At 47.0% G+C, this 21170-nt stretch overlaps 1 protein-coding gene across 1 annotated transcript in view; it reads left to right on the top strand.

Annotated features, from left to right (window-relative positions):
• LOC138268065 (5-hydroxytryptamine receptor 3A-like) overlaps window positions 1-21170 on the top strand; it is a 287520-nt gene that overhangs the window by 214031 nt on the left and 52319 nt on the right. Inside the window, exon 8 of the mRNA XM_069217426.1 lies at window positions 20350-20529. Coding sequence (XP_069073527.1) covers window positions 20350-20529 — 180 coding nt within the window. The remainder of the gene's footprint in view (window positions 1-20349; window positions 20530-21170) is intronic.

Here is a 21170-nt window from a genome sequence, read left to right on the forward strand (position 1 = left end):
GGGTGGGAAAATAAAAACAAAGAAAGGGCAATGTCAAATCATTATGTAGATCACCACCATAATAGGCTCTGGAGGACTTCCTTACTCCTCTTTCTTCGCGTGACACAGCCAAATCCGTTTCCATCAGTCCTGTTTGCCAGAAGCCATCCCTGAGGAAAAGAAAATCAGTTTCAGAAACAACAACCATGGAACCCAAGATATACAAACATCATCACACCTACGCTATGGCCCTCATTACGACCCTGGCGGTCGGAGATAAAGTGGCAGTAATACTGCCAGCAGGCTGGCAGTAAGTACTGCCAAATTATGAACCTACCGGTCAGATCGTCGAAAGACAGCCAATGTACAACCCCAACCGCCAGGGCGGAAACAACAGTCACCACAGCGGTAGCCACCTACAGCCAGACGGAAGATAAAGTTCCGCCCACCATATTATGACAACACGATCCTCCACCTTTTCTGGGGTGGTACCAACGCCTTCAAAAGCCTGGTGGCAACACATTACAGAAGTGAAAGTACTCACCATTGGAGATACAGGGAAGAACCACGCCGCCATGGAACCCGAACTGCAAATAATCCCAATGATCTTCTACGTTATGCTCCACCACGAACACCAACGCTGGCGAAGACGGCAACAGTGAGTACAGCTGCCTTGCACACAAGGGAGTGGGGAGGAAAACAAGAGTGACATACACATGCACCACACACACCCCATACACACACACTATATACACAACCAGCTGCACAAGAAAACAATTTATCCCCGTAAATCGGCTAAATAATGCAAGGACAACAGGAATTGACTAAAGTGATTGTAATAAGATCAATACAAAATGAATAATACAATTTGCCAATTCAACAGATATGTATAAATGTACAAAAAAGTGACATTCCGCAGTCCTCAGTTCACAGGGCCACATAGCCACAGGGCAAAGTCCAAGGCCCCACTCCTTACCTGCCCCAATACAGAGAGAAACTGCAGGGGCATCAGTTGGCAAATAGGCAGGCACCTCAGGGGGAGGGGGGTGCACCTAATCCAGATGAGGAAACAAGACCACTGGTTCTGGAGGGGGCAACATGCCCTGTTCTTGGTCCTGGGGAGTGCAAGGCCACAGTCTCTCAAGTGGGTGACTTGCCCACTGGTTCTGGAGAGGGCAACAAGCCCTGTGATTGAACCTGGGGAGTGCAAGGCCACAGTCTCTGGAGCAGGTGAATACCCCATTGGTTCTGGAGGGGACATGCCGCACTGCAGCCCATGGAGGCTGGATCACAGTGTCCACCGGCAGGGACGGCTGCACTGTGGTGGTGGTGGTGGTAGTAGTGGGAAGCTCCTGCTCAGCCCCTGCACCCTGCCATGGCTGCACTGTGGTGGTGGTTGAAGTAGTGGGAGGCTCCTGCTCAGCCCCTTCACCCTGCAATGGCTGCACTGTGGTGGTGGTGGTAGTAGTGGGAGGCTCCTGCTCAGCCCCTGCACCCTGCGATGGCTGCACTGTGGTGGTGATGGTAGTAGTGGGAAGCTCCTGCTCAGCCCCTACTCCCTGCGACAGCTGCGCTGTGGTGATGGTGGTAGTAATGGGAGGTCCTGCTCAGCCCCTGCACCCTGTGATGGCTGCACTGCAGTGGTGGTGGTAGTAGTGGGAGGCGCCTGCTCAGCCCCTGCACTCACTGATGGCTGCACAACCACAGCTGGCGATGGGAGCTTTGTGAAAGCTGCTGGTGCAGGCTCCTTCCCCTTCATGCTTGCTGGTGCAGGCTCCTTCCCCTTTTGTGCTGGCTGGTGCAGGCTCCTTCCCCTTTTGTACTGGCTGGTGCAGGTTCCTTCCCCTTTCTGCTGGCTGGTGCAGGCTCCTTCCCCTTTCCGCTGGCTGGTGCAGGCTCCTTCCCCTTCAGGATTTGTGGCCTGGAATCCTTTCCGCCATGGGTAGGTGCTAATGGAACTGGGCACATGGACTGTTTGGCTGAGGTGCTTGGCTGGGTTCTTGATACCCTGGCCATATGCGATGGACGGGGCTGAGAGGGAGGGAAGAGGTCAATGATGGAAAGGAAAAGCTTTTTAGGGACATTGGGACAGGAAGAGGGAGAAGTAATGGGAGTGGAGGGTGCGGGAGTGGTTGTTGGAGGTGTATGTCTGCTGGATTTGGGTGCAGGTGCATGGGTTGTATACTGTTGTGCGGTGGATAGCTGTTGGGTGTCTGAATGCTTGCGATTGTGTACCTTAGGAGGGGGGGACAGACACAGTGGGAGAGGACATAGGGGACATGTGCATGGATGTTGTGGAGATGTCTGCCAGTGTAGTGTGTGTTCTGCTTGGTGTGGTGATGATGCAGGTAGTGGATGATGTTGTAGTGCATGCAGGTGTGAGTGTGGATGTAACTGCGTGGGAGGTGGAGGAGGAGGGGGAGACTGTGGAAATAGTGGATGTTGTTGTATCTGCAACTGGATGGTGTTTGTGTGAGTGCCTGTGGGATGAAGTGTGGTGCTTGTGTTTGCCTGTGACACTCTTGTGTGTTGTCTTGTGTGCATGCTCATCTGGCTGTGTGTTTGAGATGGGTTGGGGTTGAGGAGACTGGGACTGGGAAGTGGAAGTTAGAGGGGGGGACGGTAGAAACAGGGACAATGGCTGCCATCAGAGAGGAGGCCAGAGCCTGGATCAATCTCTGTTGGGCCACCAATCCAGTGTGAATGCCCTCTGGGAATGCATTAGATTGTTTCATCTGGGCTGCCAGCCCCTGGATGGCATTCACAAGGGTTGATTGCCCTACAGAGATGGATCTCAGGAGGTCACTAGCCTCCTAACTGAGGGCAGTAGTGCTCACTGGGGCAGGGCCTGAGGTGCCTGGGGCGAAGGAGAGGTCCACCCTCCTGTATGAGCGGGCATGGGCAAATCTCTTGAGGAGCTTCTGGTAGGACGGTGCTGGTATGGGGTGGTGGCTGTACCTGTAGCTGGGGTGGTCACAGAGGTGTCCGCCACCACCAGGGAGCTCCCATCGGAGGAGGTATTAGAGTTTGTATTGTCCCCTCCTGTCTCCGCCGTGGTGCTCCCTTAGCCCTCCGTCCCACTGCTACCCTCAGTGTCAGTGGACTCTGCCTCCAGGGTCCTGTGGGATGCAGCTCCCTCTGTCGCCAGTGCCTCTGTTTCTCCGCCAGATGATGCTAATGCACATAAGGGCAGGATGACAAAACAAGAAAGAGGGGGGAGAGAGACAAAGGATACACTGGGTCAATGACTGCAGCAACACCACCATTGACGTACACAGCACCCTCACACACGGGGTACAGGCCTACGCACTATGCATTGCACTACAAGTGATATTTCTAGCCACCAAGGCATGATGAGGAGCACACACCTCCAACTGCAGCACACCTGGGACCCACGCAGCCCTGGCCAGTAGTGGATGCTAACAAGCTAGGTAGGCAGTATTTTCCCTTCAGACCCTTAGCCTCCAGAGGACCTACACTGCCATGTCTGGCCTGGCCTAGGGGCACCCACTGACACCCCCCCAACCCAGATACCACCGCACCAGGCGTAAGTTGTAATGATAGCCACTGTACTCACCCCCATGTGGCTGCTATGTTGCCCTCAAGGGCCCATTCAGCTCTGGATAGGCCACCGCCAGGGGGGTCAGGGTTTGACGGGCACCCCTTCCTCGTTATGAAGCCATCCCCAGCTATGCCTCGGCGGTCTTCTGTGCCCAGAGTCTCAGGTCCTCCCACCGTTTGCGACAGTGGGTTTTCCGCCTGCTGTTGACCCCCAGTGTCCGCACCTCCTTGGCAATGGCACGCCATATACTGTTCTTTTGATGGGCAGAGGCAATACAGACAGGAGAACACCATTTGACAAACAGTCCAGCCAGTTACACAAATGGCCCACGATATCCGGTTACAGCACTATTGGCACACACATAGCCCAGCACTCAATGTGTACCCAGCTAGGAGGACATCCCTCCCCCCTTACACAATGCCTTCACACACACCTCCATACATGCATGTCTCATGCATTGTGCCCACAGTGTACTCATCTGTTGGTGTGGAGGCCCATACAGCAGTCCGTACTGGGGTAGGACCCCATCCACCAGCCTCTCTAACTCCTCTGAAGTGAAGGCTGGGGCCATTTCCCTGGTCAAACGGGCCTTGGTAGGTTCCAGACACAGGTCACAGCAGCACATGCAGTGTACGTCTTCTACTATGGAAGGTCACGGAACAAGTGAGGAATCAGATAGAAAATGGCGGTCACGTCTGCGGAGTTGCATACCGTCACCGCCGGCGTAGATCACCAGTGGCCACTGTACCCCAAAGTGCCCAATATTAACCAATGAGGAATTGCTCAGCAGTTCCCGACCGCCTCCCGCCACACTCTCAACTTCAGTGGCATTACCTCACTTCCACCTGTCTCCCCACGCATGACAGGCGGACACCATTTCAGGGGAGGCAGGCCTATGGAATAATGCTGCGTCACTGGAGAAATAGGCACATACTGTACAGAGCACACTGACCCATTTCATGTATACAGATTGCAAACTACTGTTGTGGCTCTATTGTTCAGTTTGTGACAGGCTCCTCCCTCTTTTGTCCCTTAGATCCCTACCGCTGTGGATAAATAGGAGATGGTGACATACCCCCGTGTACAGACCCCTGGTGGACTTGGCTACACTGGAGGACAGGCACATTATACTCACCTATAGCCTGGACAGAGCCACAATCACAGAGCTGTGTGCCCAATTGGAGCCTGACCTAATATCTGCTATCCATCACCCCACTGGGATCCCACCTCTTGTGGAAGTTCTATCAGTGCTCCATTTCCTGGCAACTGGTTCCTTCCAAGTGATAGTGGGCTTGGCAGCAGGAATGTCACAGCCAATGTTCTCAATAGTGCTGACAAGAGTATTGCCTGCCCTGATAAAACACATGTGCAGCTAAATTGCATTCCCCCAGGTTGAGGATTTGGCCGAGTTCTATGCAATGGGACATACCCCCAATATAATTGGGGCAATTGACGAAACACATATTGCATTTGTATCCCCCGCCAGAATGAACAGGTGTTCAGGAATCGTAAGAGTTTAGACTCCATGAATGTGCAGATGGTGTGCTTGGTGGACCAGTACATCTCCCACGTCAATGCTAAGTATCCTGGGTTGGTGCATGATGCCTTTGTCCTGAGGATTAGCAGCATCCCAAATGTGATGTCCCAACTACAGAGGCACAGGGTGTGGCTAGTAGATGAGCCCTGGTTCCCACCCAGTATATGTTGGTGTATGGGTATGGTGTGGCCCATATGGGATAGCGTGTGGCTAAATGTTGTCCCTCAATATTTGCAGGTGACTCTGGTTACCCAAGCCTATCATGGCTGCTGACCCCTGTGAGAAATGCCAGGACAAGGGCAGAAGAACGTTATAATGAGGCACATGGGCGAACCAGAAGGATTATTGAGAGACTCTTTGGCCTCCTGAAGGCCAGGTTCCAGTGCCTCCATCTAACAGGTGGATCTCTGTGCTACTCACCCAAGAAGGTCTGCCAGATAGTAGTGGCATGCTGCATGTTGCACAACCGGGCCTTCAGATTCATGTTCCTTTTCTGCAGGAGGAGGAGACTGGAGATGCCCCTGTGACGGCAGTTGAGCCTGTGGACAGTGAGGATGAGGAGGCAGAGGATGAGGACAACAGAACAACTGTAATCCGTCAGTACTTCCAAAAACACACAGGTGAGATAGTGTAACTTCACATTTCAATGACTTTGGTTGCATTCTGTGTGGCATTGGCATGCTGGTATTTCCCAATTCTATGCCCACTTACTGTTCCCTCTGGCTATTCATTTTGCAGATGTTGGTGATATGACAAATACTCCTGGTGTGATCACAACAGCCAGCTACAGGTCATTAATTTTGTGCTCATTCTATGTACAGTTCATTTGTAATGGTTGTACCTATTTCAATCAATACATATTTGAAATACATGACATACTCAAAATCGATTTTTATCAAAGGGTGTTTATTGAAATGCTAACATAGAGGGAGAAAGTGCAATAGGAAAGGGGTGATGATGGAGGAAGGTCCAGGGTATTGTTCCAGTCTGTTTGTAGCACAGGTGCATTGTCCATGGGGACATAGGAAGGGGAGCAATTGCAGTTCAAGGTGTACAGGGTGACTGTGTGTGACACAAGGGTGACAATCAGGAGGGTCTCATTTCCTGGCAAGTGTCTCTGGCTTCTGTCTGGATCGCAGGGAACGTTTGCGGGGTGTTTCACCTTCTGCAGAGGGAGGGGTGTTGGTGGTCTGTGACTCCTGTAGCGGTCCTCCTGGCTATTTGCTGCAGCGGAAGAGGAAGGCTGTTCATATGACTGGCTAGTGGCAGGGGCCCGCTGGTGTGAGATTGACTCCCTCATGATGTTGGCCATGTCTGCCAGCACTCCTGCTATGGAGATCAGGGTGTTGTTGATGCCCTGCAAGTCCTCTCTGATCCCCTGGTACTGTCCCTCCTGCAGCCCCCTGTTCTTCTGCACATTGTCCAGGATCTGGCCCATCATGTCCTGGGAATGTTGATAGGCTCCCAAGATCTCAGAGAGCACCTCCTGAAGAGTTGGTTCCCTGGGCCTGTCCTCCCCCTGGCGCACCGCAGTCCTCCCAGTGTCCCTGTTGGCCTGCGCCTCTGTCCCCTGAACTTTGTGCCCACTACCACTGGCCCCAGGTCCCTGATTGTCTTGGGTGCGAGGTGTAGCCTGGGGTCCCTTTACAAATGGGCACACTGCTGATTGACGTAACCTGGGGACAGAGGTTTGGGGCGCTGGGTGGGTGCTATGGTGTTATTTCCTGATGGGGGAGGCTCTGTGGTGGTGTGTGACTGGGCTTGGGTAACCAGCTGTCCAGTAGTCCCTGATAGGCCAGGTAGATTGTCCAGATCCTGGAGACCAGAGTTACTGTCATCACTGTGGGCCTCTTCAGTTGGGGGACTAGACAGTGCTGGCACCTCCTCTCCGGTGACATTGGCTGAGGTACCTGTGGGGATGTAAATGATGTGTTATGGTTAATGTGTATGGCATATTGTACATCCCTGGCTTCCCCTCTATGTTTGGTGTTGCCCTGGCAGTTTTTGCTTGTGTATGTTGGTGTATGGTGGGATTGTTAGTGCTCTCTAATATGCATGCTTTATTGAAGAGTGTCCATGCAGGGGTGTGAGTGGTGTCCATGCATTGGTACAGCATGCAGGGCTTGGCATTAGGATTGAGGAGATATGATGGTGGAGTGTGTGGGATGGAGTGGAGTGATGGGAGTGAGGTTGAGGGTATGTGATGGCATGCAGGTATGGGGGGTGATAATAGTTGAAAGTTGACTTACCAGAGTCCAGTCCTCCTCTGACTCCGGCGAGGCCCTCAGGATGCAGTATTGCCAAGACTTGCTCCTCCCATACTGTGAGTTGTGGGGGAGGAGGTGGTGGTCCACCGCCAGTCCTCTGGATAACGAGCTGGTGTCTTGCTGCAATGGAATGTATCTTCCCCTGTAGGTCGTTTCACCTCTTCCTGATGTTGTCCCTTGTTCTGGGGTGCTGTACCACGGGGTTGACCCTGTCCACGATTCTCTGCCGCAGCTCCATCTTCCTGGCTATTGATATCTGCTGCACCTGTGCTCCAAATAGCTGTGGCTCTACCCTGACAATTTCCTCCACAATGACCCTTAATTCCTCCTCTGTGAAATGGGGGTGTCTTTGTAGTGCCATGGGTGTTATGTGAGGTGTGTTGGTGAGGGTGTGTTGGGTAATGTTTTGGGGTGTTTGATGTGTAGTGGTGTATGGGTGTGAGTGGTGTGTGGCTCTAGTTGGCTAAGTGGTTTTGGTGTCAGTCTTGTGCCAATGAATTGTAATCGTAAAGGCTTGTGGGTAATGTGGGGGGGTGTTTTATAGTGGTGTGGGTGTTGTGTGTGCATGGGTGTCAGGTGTGTGTTGTTTGAATTTTCCAATGATGTGTTTTGTTTATGGGTGCCCATTGTGAGCACGGTGGTATGTACCGCCAATGGTGTACCGCCGTTGAATGTCTGCTGTGGTGATTTGTGAGTCATAATGTGGTGGGCATTGTTTTGTTGGTGTAACGGTGTGGTATTGATACAGCCACTTTATCACTAACCTTTGGTCTGGCAGATTTGTGTGTGTGGCAGAATTCCGTCGGATTGGTGTGTGTGTGTCATAATATGGTGAACGGATATCCGCTGCAGCTGTAAGTTGTCGGCCATCAGTGTGGCAGTAAGCGGGATTTACCACCAATGTCATAATGAGGGCCTATGTCATTAATAGCAATATTCGTGAGTTAAATAACAAACATCACATACTCATATAAAATGACATCCCATTGGGAGGGGAGACTTCTCACTAGAAGAGGGTGGGCTAGTCCTCGCCTCCGTGTCCTTTATAGAATTGAAACTTTCTGTTACGGTAGCTAGGAAATTTTTCATTCTATGTCAGAACACAGAGACGAGGATTAGGCCAGTTCAAAGCTTGCCCACCACCAGAGGTGCCAAATTTGTGATTGGTTTGAAATAGAACCATTTAAAGGTGGAATCAGAATACCAATCAGCAGAATTCAGGATGTCCTCCAATCTTGCTCTCAGAGTGAAGGCCTTAGAACCAATAGTACCCCTCACAGATTGAGCTCCAAATTGGGAAACGTCTATACCTGCTTCCTGCATGGCCCATTTGACCCATCTAGCAATGGTAGGGTTTGGTTAAGGCGATCAGAAGCTGGCGTTCGCCAGGAGGACAAAGATCCTCTGTGATAGCTTCATACGTTTGCAGTGCCCCGACCACGCACAATTTTGGGACTTCAGAGAACATCGGGTAAGACACTACTCTTGAATTACACTTTGTTTGATAAGAAATATGGAAAGTAACCCCCTCCAGGGTGAAAACTCTACCTGTTATATCCAGAGCTCTCACATCTGAAACTCTTCTGCAAGAAACAAGGCTTAACAAGGCAGCCAGTTTGGAAGACAACTGCTTTCTGGAACGATATTAAGTAGAAGGCCACATCTTAAACAAATTGAGGACATGACATGTTTCCAGTGGAGTAGACAATCTGATACCGGTAAGAGTTTACATACTAGGGGATGTTTCCTCACTGGGAGCCTGTCCACTTGCAGGTGGCCTGCAGAGATGGCGGAGCGGAAGGTATTGCTTGATCTGTATGCCCGACCTTCTAAGGCTAAAGCCACAAGGAAGTTCAAGATGTGGACGTTGTTGTCCCCCAAAGGATCCAGCTGCTGTTGAATACACCAACGCAGCCATCTAGACCAGGTGGAGCGGTATTGCTTGTTGGTGCTGTCTGGCCAAACTCTGGCAAGTATGTAGAGTGCTTCCTCTGAAATGCCAGGGACATTCCAACATTCCCTGTAATCCACCAAGCCATGAGATGCAGAGAACCAGCAAGAATTAGATGGGCTGATTGCCTTGGGGATCCCTGAGGAGATCCAGAAACAGGTGTAGATGGGTTGGAGAATCCCAATAAACTTCCATCAGAGCTGGAAACCAGACTTGAGATCTCCAAATGGGGTGATGACCGGCAGATCCACCTTCTGCATCCGAACCTGCATGGTTAGACGCATTAACATTGTTAATGGGGGAAACGCATACCCTGATTCCATGCTACAATCCAGAAGAAAAGCATAGGTGAAGGTCATATTGGGGTAGGGACTCCAGCTGCAGTGCCCGGTCAGTTGGGCATCCAGATAGGAGGCAAAGAGGTCTATGGAGAACGGTCCCCAATGGTCCTGAAGTCGTTTGAAGACTTTGAGATGGAGCATCCAGAGGCTGGAGTCCTTCCAATGACAGGAATACCAATCTGCCACCTCTTTGGAGGTCTCCAGGAGATGTTCTAGGAAACTGAAATATGATTTGCCAGGCAGTGTTCCCAAAACAAGCGAGCCAGGTCCGACACGGTCTTGGACCGGGTGCCCCCTAGGTGATTGATGTATCGTACTGTCACCACATTGTCCATTTTGAGGAGCACACAAAATGCACCCTGTCCTTCGTCCAACACCTCACGACAAAGGAACCTGCCATGAGCTCTAAGCAATTTATGTTAAGGGCTTGTTCAGCTGAAGACCACTTTTCTCCTGTGGAGAACTCTCTTCATCATATTCCTCAGCCCAAAGATGTGGCGTCTGACTCTATCACGAGATCCAGTTGAAAGCCGAAGATTGTCTGCCCGTTCCAGGCTTCCATGTGGGCAGTCTGCCATTGGAGATCCTCCTTTGCTTCCTCCGAAAGGGGGACGTATTGGGAATAGGTTAGACCACGCTTGAGGTGTGAGATTGTGAGGAGCTGCAATTCCTGATAATGGAGAGGGTGGGGAAAAATCACCTGAATGGATGAGTACGGGAGCCCAACAACCCTGGCCAGATGACGCATAGAGATCCGGGATTTCGAAAGAGCTCTCCTGAGCTCGTGGCAGATCTTGGCTAGCTTCTAAGATGGAAGGATCCAGACTGCCTTGATGGATTCCACTACAAAACCCAGGAACTGTACAGACTGGGAAGGGAAAAGGGAAGACTTTGTCTTGCTTATGACGAAACCTAGAGATTCCAGGAGCTGGATAACCTCTTGTTTTTGATGGGTCAGGCGCAAAGGACACTGATTCATATGGATAATGTCATCCAGGTAGACAATAAGATGCAGCCCCAGTGACCGTTTGTGCTCCATAACCGTCTTCAACACTTTGGTGAAACAAGAAAAGGAGCAGAAGACAGACCGAAAGGAAGTGAGATGAACTTGAATATTTGTGATCTCCATTAAAACTGGAGAAAGCACTTGTGGGGCAGAAATATAGGCACTGTCAGATAGGCGTCCCTTTGTTCTAAACGGACCATCCAATCACCTGTTTGAAGGAGATCTCGGAGAAGGTGAATCCCTCCATTTTGAAGTGGCGGTAAACCAACCACTCGTTGAATTCTCTCAGATTGATAACTGAACGAAATCCGCCATCCTGTTTGTCTACCAGGAACAGATTGCTGAGAAAACGTGACAGATGTAGGGTACACTGTACTATTGCCCTTTTCTCTAGGAGACTTGTTATCTCATTGTCCACCAGCCACTCCTGCTCTTGCGGAAAAAGGAGGGGAGCAGGTTTTGTGGGTTGAAAAGGGGAACCATAAAATTCTATTTGGAACCCTTTGACTGTCTGTAAGACCCAGGTGTCCGAAGATAGATTCTGCCAATCCAGAAACATTATTGCAATCTGCCCCTGAGTCTTAATCCCCCTGAATCTTGGACTCTTACCTTGCAAACAAGCATTAGAATTAGAGCCTCTGGAGCCACCTCTGGAACCCCAGTGATGGGGGGGTAACTTCTTGTAGGGTAGACGTTTCCAAATTTGGAGACATCCTGCCACTGGCTCCTCCGTGTGTCCACACCTCAAGCTGAGGCTTGAAAAGTGGCAGGGCTCGTCAAGCACCACAAACCATGACCAGCAGCTGCAAAACACATGGAGTGAAGACACGTTTCATGGAGATCTAGGTCTTGTCCAGAGATGTGAAGGTATTGACAAATTTGCCCTACTTCAGAACAAAGGGGTCGCTGTAGCAAGCTCCCCAAGCTTGGAATCTATTTTAATCAACAGTGACTTACGACGTTCAGCAGAAATCGCACAGTTGGTGTTCCCTAAAAAGATGATAGCCCTCTGGGCCCAATTTGACAGAGTGTCTGGGGAGATTAGGGACCTCGACGCTTTGGTGTCCTCCTCCATGTCCAAAATCTTGGTTAAGGGGCCTGCCACGTCCAGAAGTTTGTCTTAACAGGAACGGCAAGACCTATTGATACCTTTCTCGGGATTCCTGACGAATTTTGCCAGAAATGTGGCAATCTTGGAGTTGATCTCTGGGGTGTGCACTACTTTGCGCTCCAAAGAGGGTCTGGGTCACTCCACTCGGACGCAACTCCTAACCTCATTGTCTAAAGGTTTGCATAAACGGGGTGTCATGTATGAAGCTACTTTGGGAGCAGGACACCACTCTGAGGAGTGGAAGTGCAACAGATCATCGGAGTTCTGCATATCAGAGTCTAGGCTGGGTTGGCAGGGGTCCCGGCAGGGACATCGTCAGGATTCTTATCACCCAAGGATGTGTGCTATGGCCTACTGAGACCTGCGTCGCCATCTGAGGTATTGGGGGAGTCATCATCACCCAAAGGCTATTCCGAGAAGGAGAGAAAGGAGTCCCCTGTGGAGCCCAGGATAGGGTTCTCAAAGGGAGTGGGCTAGGACCCAATAAAGACCTTTTTTAAGCATGCAAAAGCATTAAGGTCCACACCTGCCTCGTCAGGATATTTGCGCTTGGATGCCGGAATGTTAGGCTGCCCCAGAGGTTCTAAGGCCTGAGGCCGTGACAATCTTCCCTCTGACTGAAGGGTTGTTGGTAATGCACTTGCAGTTGCCCATTCTTCTTCTCCAGGGGCGCCATGAGCTGCGTTATCACCTTGAAGATGGAGGCATCCATCACTTTGCAAAGTGGTAATCTATGGGGAGGTAGGTAAAAGCCTCTTCCTCCACATATGTCTCTGAATCTTATAAAAAAAAACATGTTACAAATAGCGCAAAGTGGGTACGCTTAGGAAGGATAGCAACGAGAGGAACTAGGCCTCAGACAGGAAGGCTAGTAATTACCACTAAAGAGCCCCTTAATCCTGTCTGGAAGAGGAGCTGAGCCTCAACAAAGGGAGCAATATGCAGGGCAGGGCCCAAAGGTTGGAGGCTTATGAGTAAACAGTGTGGGACTTCCGCTCTTTTTATTGGACTGGGAAAAGCCGCCTAGGACAAGTCCCACAAAAAATTGCCAACAGCATCTTAACAATGATTCTACCTGCCTTGCGGGTGTGCATTCTCTACGCGGAGGCTCCGAAATGGGAGAAAAGCTTTGCAAATGAGTAAAACTCATATTTGACAGCCCCTGCTCGCTTTTGCACCCAAACATGCTTCACTCCTGTCAACAAGTGAAACTGAGAGCCCACCAACTGGGTTAAAGGGAGTGACACATGATAAGAAATAATCGTGCGTGGGACCCCTAGTGGTCAGAGATGGCACCCCGCACCTGAGCCAGTGATAGTGGCTGCGTAGGAGACGAAAGAAATGCTGCTGCACCCACGCTAGCCTACAGCAATACAAGGATACCAGAAAAAATGTGAGTTCTCTAATCCACTTTGGCAGATATTGAAGCTCATTGAATGTGAGAGCTCTGTAGCACCGCTGCGTGCCAGAGGGCAGTACAACAAAAGAGAGAAAAAGGATGACTTACTGTCCTGCTGCTGGAGCAGTGAAGAAAGAGGAGGAAGAAAGTCCTCCAGAGGCTATTATGGTGGTGATCTACGTGATGATTAGACATTGTCCTTTCTTTGTTTTTATTTTCCCACTCGTTCATGGGAAATGTAGTTTTACTGTTAATGTTGAATATTGTGGCTGCTGGATGCTAGGAGTCCATTTTCTCAGTTCCATCCCTTAGTGTTACAACTCATGGAAGGTTCATAACATACCAAGTTAGTAGGTAATTCATGCGCAGCTTCATTACATCACTTTCATAGCTCTTTCATACAAGTGACAAGATCCAATTTCACATTTTAATATCCTGCATAAATAAGTTTCTTTTCAAACACCTTTAACACTGGAGTAAACAATAGGTTTTTACATTGTATATCCCTTTTTTCGAATATTGTACATATACAATTATATGATGATCATATCCCATGGCCCACCTGTCTATTGTTTGCAACGTCCAACCAGAGGCATCTTTTATTGCAAAGAGATTCAACAACACTCAAGGCAGCCGTGTTATGCCCAAAAACAGAACTTACAAATCTTAAAATATGTATGTACCTGATGAAAATCATAAATTATACAAAAACATATCTGGCTATCAATTCACAAAAAGGTGAACCAAGTAAGTTCTCACAATATTAAAAAGTTTAAAAAATAAAATCATTTGTATGAGTCCAAACAGCTGAAACATATATATACATATATATATATATAGATGGATAGATAGATAGATAGATAGATAGATAGATAGATAGATAGATAGATAGATAGATAGATAGATAGATAGATAGTATTTACTTATTCGGTTTCAAACAAATATCTATTTTACTTATTCAAATAACTATCACTTCAAAAGCGACTTACACAATATGTGATATGTTGTACAGTCAATTTAGGAGTAACATATAGATATATTGAGAATGCATCTGTACTGGGTAATAATTTTACATTATATTATTTAGGGAAGATGCTGAGCATGCAAGAAAGAGCAGATAGGTACTGAGGGATACGTAAAATATTTTAATTGAGTAAACAAACGACTAGAAAAAGCAGAGGTGTTCTAAAAGGAGTAAATGGAATCTCAGGAGCAGCCAAACAAAGGTCCCTAGTGGAAATCAGATCACATACACTTTGCACTAGTACAATAGTGGAGGAAATGCTATTTGGAACCTAATTGCTATTGGTGTAATAGGAAAAGAAGTGATTAGACTTTGCACTAATGCAGTCCAGATCAAGATTTTTTTCACTAGAAGAATGGAAAGAACTGTATTCCCTGCATTTCCATATGTTAACATATTAGGGAAATTATTCAATAAAATGTCTTTATTTGTAAAATAAAAAGGATGAAACAGCTTCAGGGAACATCAGCTGCTTTGTGTATTAATTTGAATGTAGAATAGACAGCAAAAAACAACGCGCTACCCCTGTTTTTTTAAATAAATATTATACACGGATCATGACTTTTTTTTAACAACTCTGTTACACCTGTAGAATGACTACAAGGAAAACATTTATCATACATATTTGTTGCCCCTCTTTCATTATCTATTTTTCTCGCTTCCTACCAGATGTAACAAGCATTTACAATGCGACGGGTCTTGCGTTTGATCATGTTAGAGCTGATCGCGTTGTAAACTCTTAACCCGACTTTTCACCTATCGGGCAAAAGAGTATTTATGTACACAACCCGAAAAAGTGAATTCAAGTATGTAAAGCGCTCGACTTCTGCCAAGCGAGATCGCGCTCTAAATTAGAGAAAAAAAAAAGTCCACGAGCCCGATGGAAAACAGCGAGCCTCGCATGTTTTCTGTACTTGGTCGCTGCACTCGAGGAGGGGTTGCCACCAGAAAAGGCATGACATGTGGGTGCCTTCGACTAATGAAAGCAAGAAGATTTTATTAGGGAAGCCCACGAACCAATAAAAAGCACTGACGTGAAGTTGACAGGGCTCGGAGCCCTTTTCTAAATACTAAAGAGTCTCCCTGCGTTACGCATGCGCGAGCGCATGCAACACAGGCTCGACCCTAAAAAGTAAAAATGTGTCTATGTTAGAAATTAGGGCAAAATCTCTATGCTCCAGATGCTTCTATTTAGAGGTTACAAAAGAGCATTTGCTGCAGTTTCGTACTAATACAAAATGTGTGTAATCTGGCAGCAAGAATAACCCGTAGAAACAGACAGAGCACAATACGTTATATAGAGAAAGACACTAACAAGATGAAAAGATTTGGAAATCTTAAAAATGAATTGAAGGTTGTGGCGGAAAATTAGTAGCCGGAAGCAGGCAAGGTAAGAAAGGCAGAGCATGAGAAACCGTGGACTAGTGTGAACAGTGACACATTTTATACAAGCTGCAGTGTGACAGGGGGGAGGTCACCCAGCAGCGGGAATGCAAAAAATTATGTTTTCAAATCGTAAATGTAGAGACTTTAAATGATAGAAGGGGGTTTCTTTTCAGGTGTTACAAAGTATGTATGTGTTACAGAGGAGATGTGGCAGGAGACAGTCAGATGAGACATGAGTCAAATGTGACATCTATTGTCTGTGGAACAAAAGAGGAAAGAGTTTGTAATGAAGTGGAAAGAGCAGGCGGAGCCATTCAGGGAGTGCAGGATGCATCAGTACAAACGAAGGTCAAAACGGACCCCTATCTTTCATGAGTGAACTTATGGAAAGTGTGAGATCATCCAAGCGTTGAGGGGTAAAGAAAATATGTTGAATGGACCAGGAAACAAGAAATTATAAATCAGCAGTTTAGGAGTGCGACTGAACCCCAAATGTGTAGATTGCAGATGGAAGATTGCATGATCAAACACAGGAAGCTCGATGTCCAACATAGGATAGAGAAAGCCAGCGGAGTTCCAGTTAGTCTCACATAAAGGCAGGCCTTAGCAGAGAGAGAAGACAACCATCAAAGAGCAGAACCTTAAAAACGAAAAGCGGCTTGTCTTTTCTCAGTTGTACCATTCTGAGTGTGCTTTACTGACTTAGACCCTCTGGCAATGTTTAATTTATAAAACAAATACGTCAACAAACAAACTAATAAATAAATACATACATACATATATACATACATAATTTTGGGAATTGATTTTTTTCCTAGGAGCTCACAGGCAAGTCTGTAAATTTCAGGGGTCGCCAAATACTAAGGTTGCCTTGTCTTGAGTCCACCTTATGTCCTTTTCTTACGCACCCTTCACTTCTTGCCTCTTTAACCCACTCTCGTACATTACGCTTCATTTCTGCTTTGCTCTTTGTCCTTATTTGGCCCTCTCTCTCTCTTGCTCTAAGTCTGATATCGAAAATAAGTCGAGGTCACCAACCCTTTGTAACCATCTGCACAAAATAAGTACTGTATCCACCATCTCCAGCCGCTTGGTTCACCAAATCTCTGGGTTGCAATCAGCTAGAGTCATGGAGCTAGAGAGGGCAGACATTCCAAGAGCCCTTTTGGGGTACAGACCGTAGGGGGGGCATTTTTATTTTTAAATAATGGGGCTAAACAATGCATCATAACTTGTGCGTTCCAGTGTTATCAGCACCAGGAGTATGAATCTGTAGCAGAACCAAATATTTATCCTCATCGAAATGTGTGTGCCTCACACAGTCGCAGCTCACCTCGCTCACAAGGGGCAGGACGGGGCGGGCGGGTACCTGATCCGCATGCCACTCCTCTTTCTCCCGTCACTGCAGGCGCAGGCTACTAGCCTTCCCTGCGGCCAATCCTGATGCTGCCCAGAGCAGCAATAGGATTGGCTAGGAGCCTGTGCACACTCTCTCCAGCCCGGTAACTGTGTTGCTGGGATGTAGAGAGCCTACTGTGCATGTGTGATTGGCCGGCACGAGACAGCAGGCCAAACATACATGCGCACTGAGAAGAGTGCACAGTGAACTCCTCTCATTGGTAGTCGCCCGAGGCCCCGCCATTTTAACAAACAAAACTATAATAAACATGGTTTATTATCGTTTCATTTGTTAAAGGTTTTGCAGCTTCTGCTGCTGAAGGGGGTTAGTGACGCTCCTCTGCCCTAACAGAAGAGCTGCTGCTGGCCTCACAGAAACAGTGCAAACATTTGAGAAAAGTTTGCAGGATTACGCGTTAGGGCTAAACACTCAACATAAAAGTCAATTGGAACCAATGCAGGTCTATATGAAATAGAGGAAAAGTCAAAACTCTCAAAGTAATTTAGCCTCTTATGTAAATGGGAAAATTGAGAAAAAACACAATTACATTTTTTTTACCATTTAAGTAGATTATCAGTTTTGGGCTAACACTGCTTCTAATGGCATTAAACACACCTGTCATTACGGCTTGCTAAAGGCTGTTGAGAATTGCCAGAGTGATATTGCGCTAAAGAACCTAGAAAGTTATACTAATCATTACTCCAGGTTTGCAACCGAAAGTAAGGTTAATCAGGAAGTAAAGAGATAAGCACAAAGGTAATCGGTGGGATGTTGCAAATAGCCTCAGATACTGGGAAACATATGCAACCATATTCCAGTTCATTAGTTTTTCACCCACCATGCCACTCTGGACAGTCAGGTTTATATAAATAAACCTTGGTCCTGCCCAATAGGAACATTTCAGTCAAACTGACTGTTGTGAGTTCATTTTAGGGCCTTGCTTGGGCACACGTATTTTAGCTTAGGTCTGTGGCCTATGCCCTTTTACTTAGTTATATGCTTCATTTCATTTCATTTATTACTTTCAATTCATTTTAGCATAAGTAGCTTTTTAGCAGGGATGTTTTTTATTTTTCTTATCAGCTGTTATTCTGCGAATGTGTAGTTAATGCTTTCTTTGCACAACATTTTACCATGTACCTCTGCCCGAGGCTGGTCAATGCCATACATGATAATCTATCTAGTACTGCCACCACAAGAGTGTGCAGCCAGCCCCGACTCCTAGAAACATGATCATGTCAGGCTTGTTTCTCAGTACACAACATGTTTTGTTATATAAACATCCATGGATTAAGCACGGGCAGAGAAAGGGCAATCACTGCTATGTTGTCATGTAGATGCTAGAAAGTGTATGTAGGAATTATTAGGCACAGGTTATTCTAATATGTTGGGATTGTTTATTTGTTTTTCACTCATGTTCACAAATTCTAACTGTGCTTTGTCTCATCTACCTAATAATTGCAGCTCATATATTTTATCATAGATTGCAGTCTTTTCAATACATGCACTAAAAACTGTCCTGCATCTCTTTGTCTGCCTATGTGTGTGTGAGAGCTGAGCTAATGAGAGAAAGGGGCAGCATCTGCCAACCATGACTTCCATGAGGAGTCAAAGAGTGTAATGCACCAGGCTGCCACAAATCACTTTTACTTTTAGGCAGGGGCAGCTATTCCGCTAAGGCTGAGAAGCGTTGCCCCACTGGATTTTGGGGAAAGGAAAAATAAAATGATAGTAACATTACGTTATTACGATTTTATTTTTCCTCTGAGAAAGGGCGGGGCTGAGCTGGAGGGAGGGGGCCAGAGGAGGGTTATGTGCACACAAAGTGTGCATGTCTGTTTGGCGAGCCATGTAGGCCTGTCCAAAAAGAAATGCACACTTTGCATGTTCTTTACCCAGCTGTATAGCACAGCCGAGAGGAGAACATGCCCAGCCTCCCATTTCTACTCTGAGTGGCGAAGCAGGCTGGTCAGACCAATCAGAACACTGCTGTGACTGGTAACAGCTGCATTGTGAGTGGCTGGGACCCTAGAAACAGGAAGAGGACGAGGATGGAGGGGAGAAGAATGTGTCTCCCCCACAGGTAAGCTTTTTAAAAAAAAAATCCTGAACAGGGACACAAGTAACCCCATATCGGTTTTTGCTTTGTCAGTGAGATGTAACTAGAGTGCTGCAATATCAAGTAATGCCCTCGGAAAATGTGATTCCCACTATCAGAAGGGAAACTCAAGGCTGTCAGACAGAATGAGATGGATCAAGAGTCTTGAAAATGATGCATTTAGGAACTAGGCAGCTCCAGTAAATAATGCAAACTGCAATAAGCCATTTAATTCACTGAAAAGCTTTCATTTTGAAGATATTTTGATTCCTTGATCTCATCAGTAGTCAACGGACTCAGGGTGAGGTCAGACATAGTTCAAAACCACCTGGTGAGGCGGGGAGATTTAGCATTACTTTCCATTGCTGCAAACATTCGCAAACTTGCAAAGAAGTGCAAAATCTTCATATAAGTATTTCCTTTGAAGCATTTTTTGCATTGGAAATTGGTCATAAAGTAGAACAAATACCACTTTACAATACTGTGTGTCAAATGTCTTTCCCTGGGTGATACTTAGGTGTTCAAATACTATCACCCATTGTTTTTGATGCAAAGTCAGATTCACAAAATTGTCAGTTCTTTGAGTAGAATTTTTTAGCTCCTAAACGCCAGGCACAAAGTCTGAGAAATGTATTGCTTTCGCAAAACATTTCATTTACAGCATATGTTCTGCCCTCAGTGTGCAAAGTGTTAAGAAATATCCTAACCATATAATTTTGAACTGAAAGGGTCCCCTTCCAGTACAAAGTCTATGTTAGGCATCACACACACCTTTACAACATAATGCAGACACAGAGGAAATCTTTAATCTGATCACCTTATTATCACATCTCAGCACACAACCTTGGCCAGTGCTGGCAAATGTGTGCCGATAATGCTAGGAAGCTAGGAATAGTTATGCAGGCTCTGATGTCAGTAAACTCCATCTAGCACTGTCTACCTTCCTGGACTTCCCAGTTAGCAATGCACAGGTTTCTTTGGTATGTGGGTAATCCCCTGCGATGAGAAGTCCAGGCAAGACCCTGGTCCAAGTGAGAAGAATATTTTACAATGAACGTTTACAAAATGCTGCTGTGTTACCTACAGACCTAGAGGGAGAACTCAATGAGCTGAACATTTGTTTCTGCAACAAAGTGGTGGTGTGAATAGTATGAGTGGGTAATAGTAGCATTTGTTATTTACAGCTCTTAGAAATTGAACTGTGTGGTATGAGCCACTACATAAAACAGTTACTACAGAGTGATAGTGTACACTTTAAAATGTTTGATTTATGTTGCACTTCTTTCCAGATGTTTTCTGCATGGTGTGTCTAATTGTCATGATAACCAGCATTGTTGATGCTATATTCATATCGTACCTGCTCGAACAGTCTGAATTCCGTTCTGTTCCCCGGTGGGTGAGGATCATCGTGTTAAAGCATCTCGCGCGCATACTGGCCATTAACACAAAAGTAACAAACCAGGACTACAGTAAGTACACCATTTTCTACCTTACAAATTTTGCCATCTTGATGGGCAGTGAAGACAATAATTTGTTTTAGAAATATTTTACGAATTTGGTCATTGAGGTATAAATGATTACAACATGTGACATAACTTGTGAAATGTCCTATTATTTACGGCAATCTTCATTACACCAAACATTCAGTGTTAAAACAGCAACACATTTAATGCAAACATATGTTATTGCAATTTCTATAAGTGTATCACTGTCTGTGTATGGGTGTGTGAGTGGCTGTGTGATTGACTGTGTAGGTGTCTGAGTGGCTATATGGGTGTGTGAGTGGGTGTGTAGGTGGGGGTGGGAGTAGCTGTGTGAGTGTGCGAGTGGATGTGAGAGTGGATGTGAGAGTGGCTGTGTGGGTGTGTGAGTGGTTTTGTAGGTCTGTGAGTGGCTGTGTGAGTGGCTGTATGAGTGTGTTAGTGGATGTGTGAGTGGCCATGTGAGTCTGTGAGTGGGTGTGTGAGTAGTTATGTTGGTCTGTGAGTTGGGGTGTGAGTGACTGTATGGGTGTGTGAGTGGTTGTGTGAGTATGTAAGTGGGTGTGTAGGTGGGTATATGAATGGGTGTGTGAGTGGCTATATGGGTGTGTGAGTGGGTGTGAGTGGTT

The sequence above is a fragment of the Pleurodeles waltl genome, chromosome 12, assembly GCF_031143425.1.
Source record: "Pleurodeles waltl isolate 20211129_DDA chromosome 12, aPleWal1.hap1.20221129, whole genome shotgun sequence".
Classification (NCBI taxonomy): domain Eukaryota; kingdom Metazoa; phylum Chordata; class Amphibia; order Caudata; family Salamandridae; genus Pleurodeles; species Pleurodeles waltl.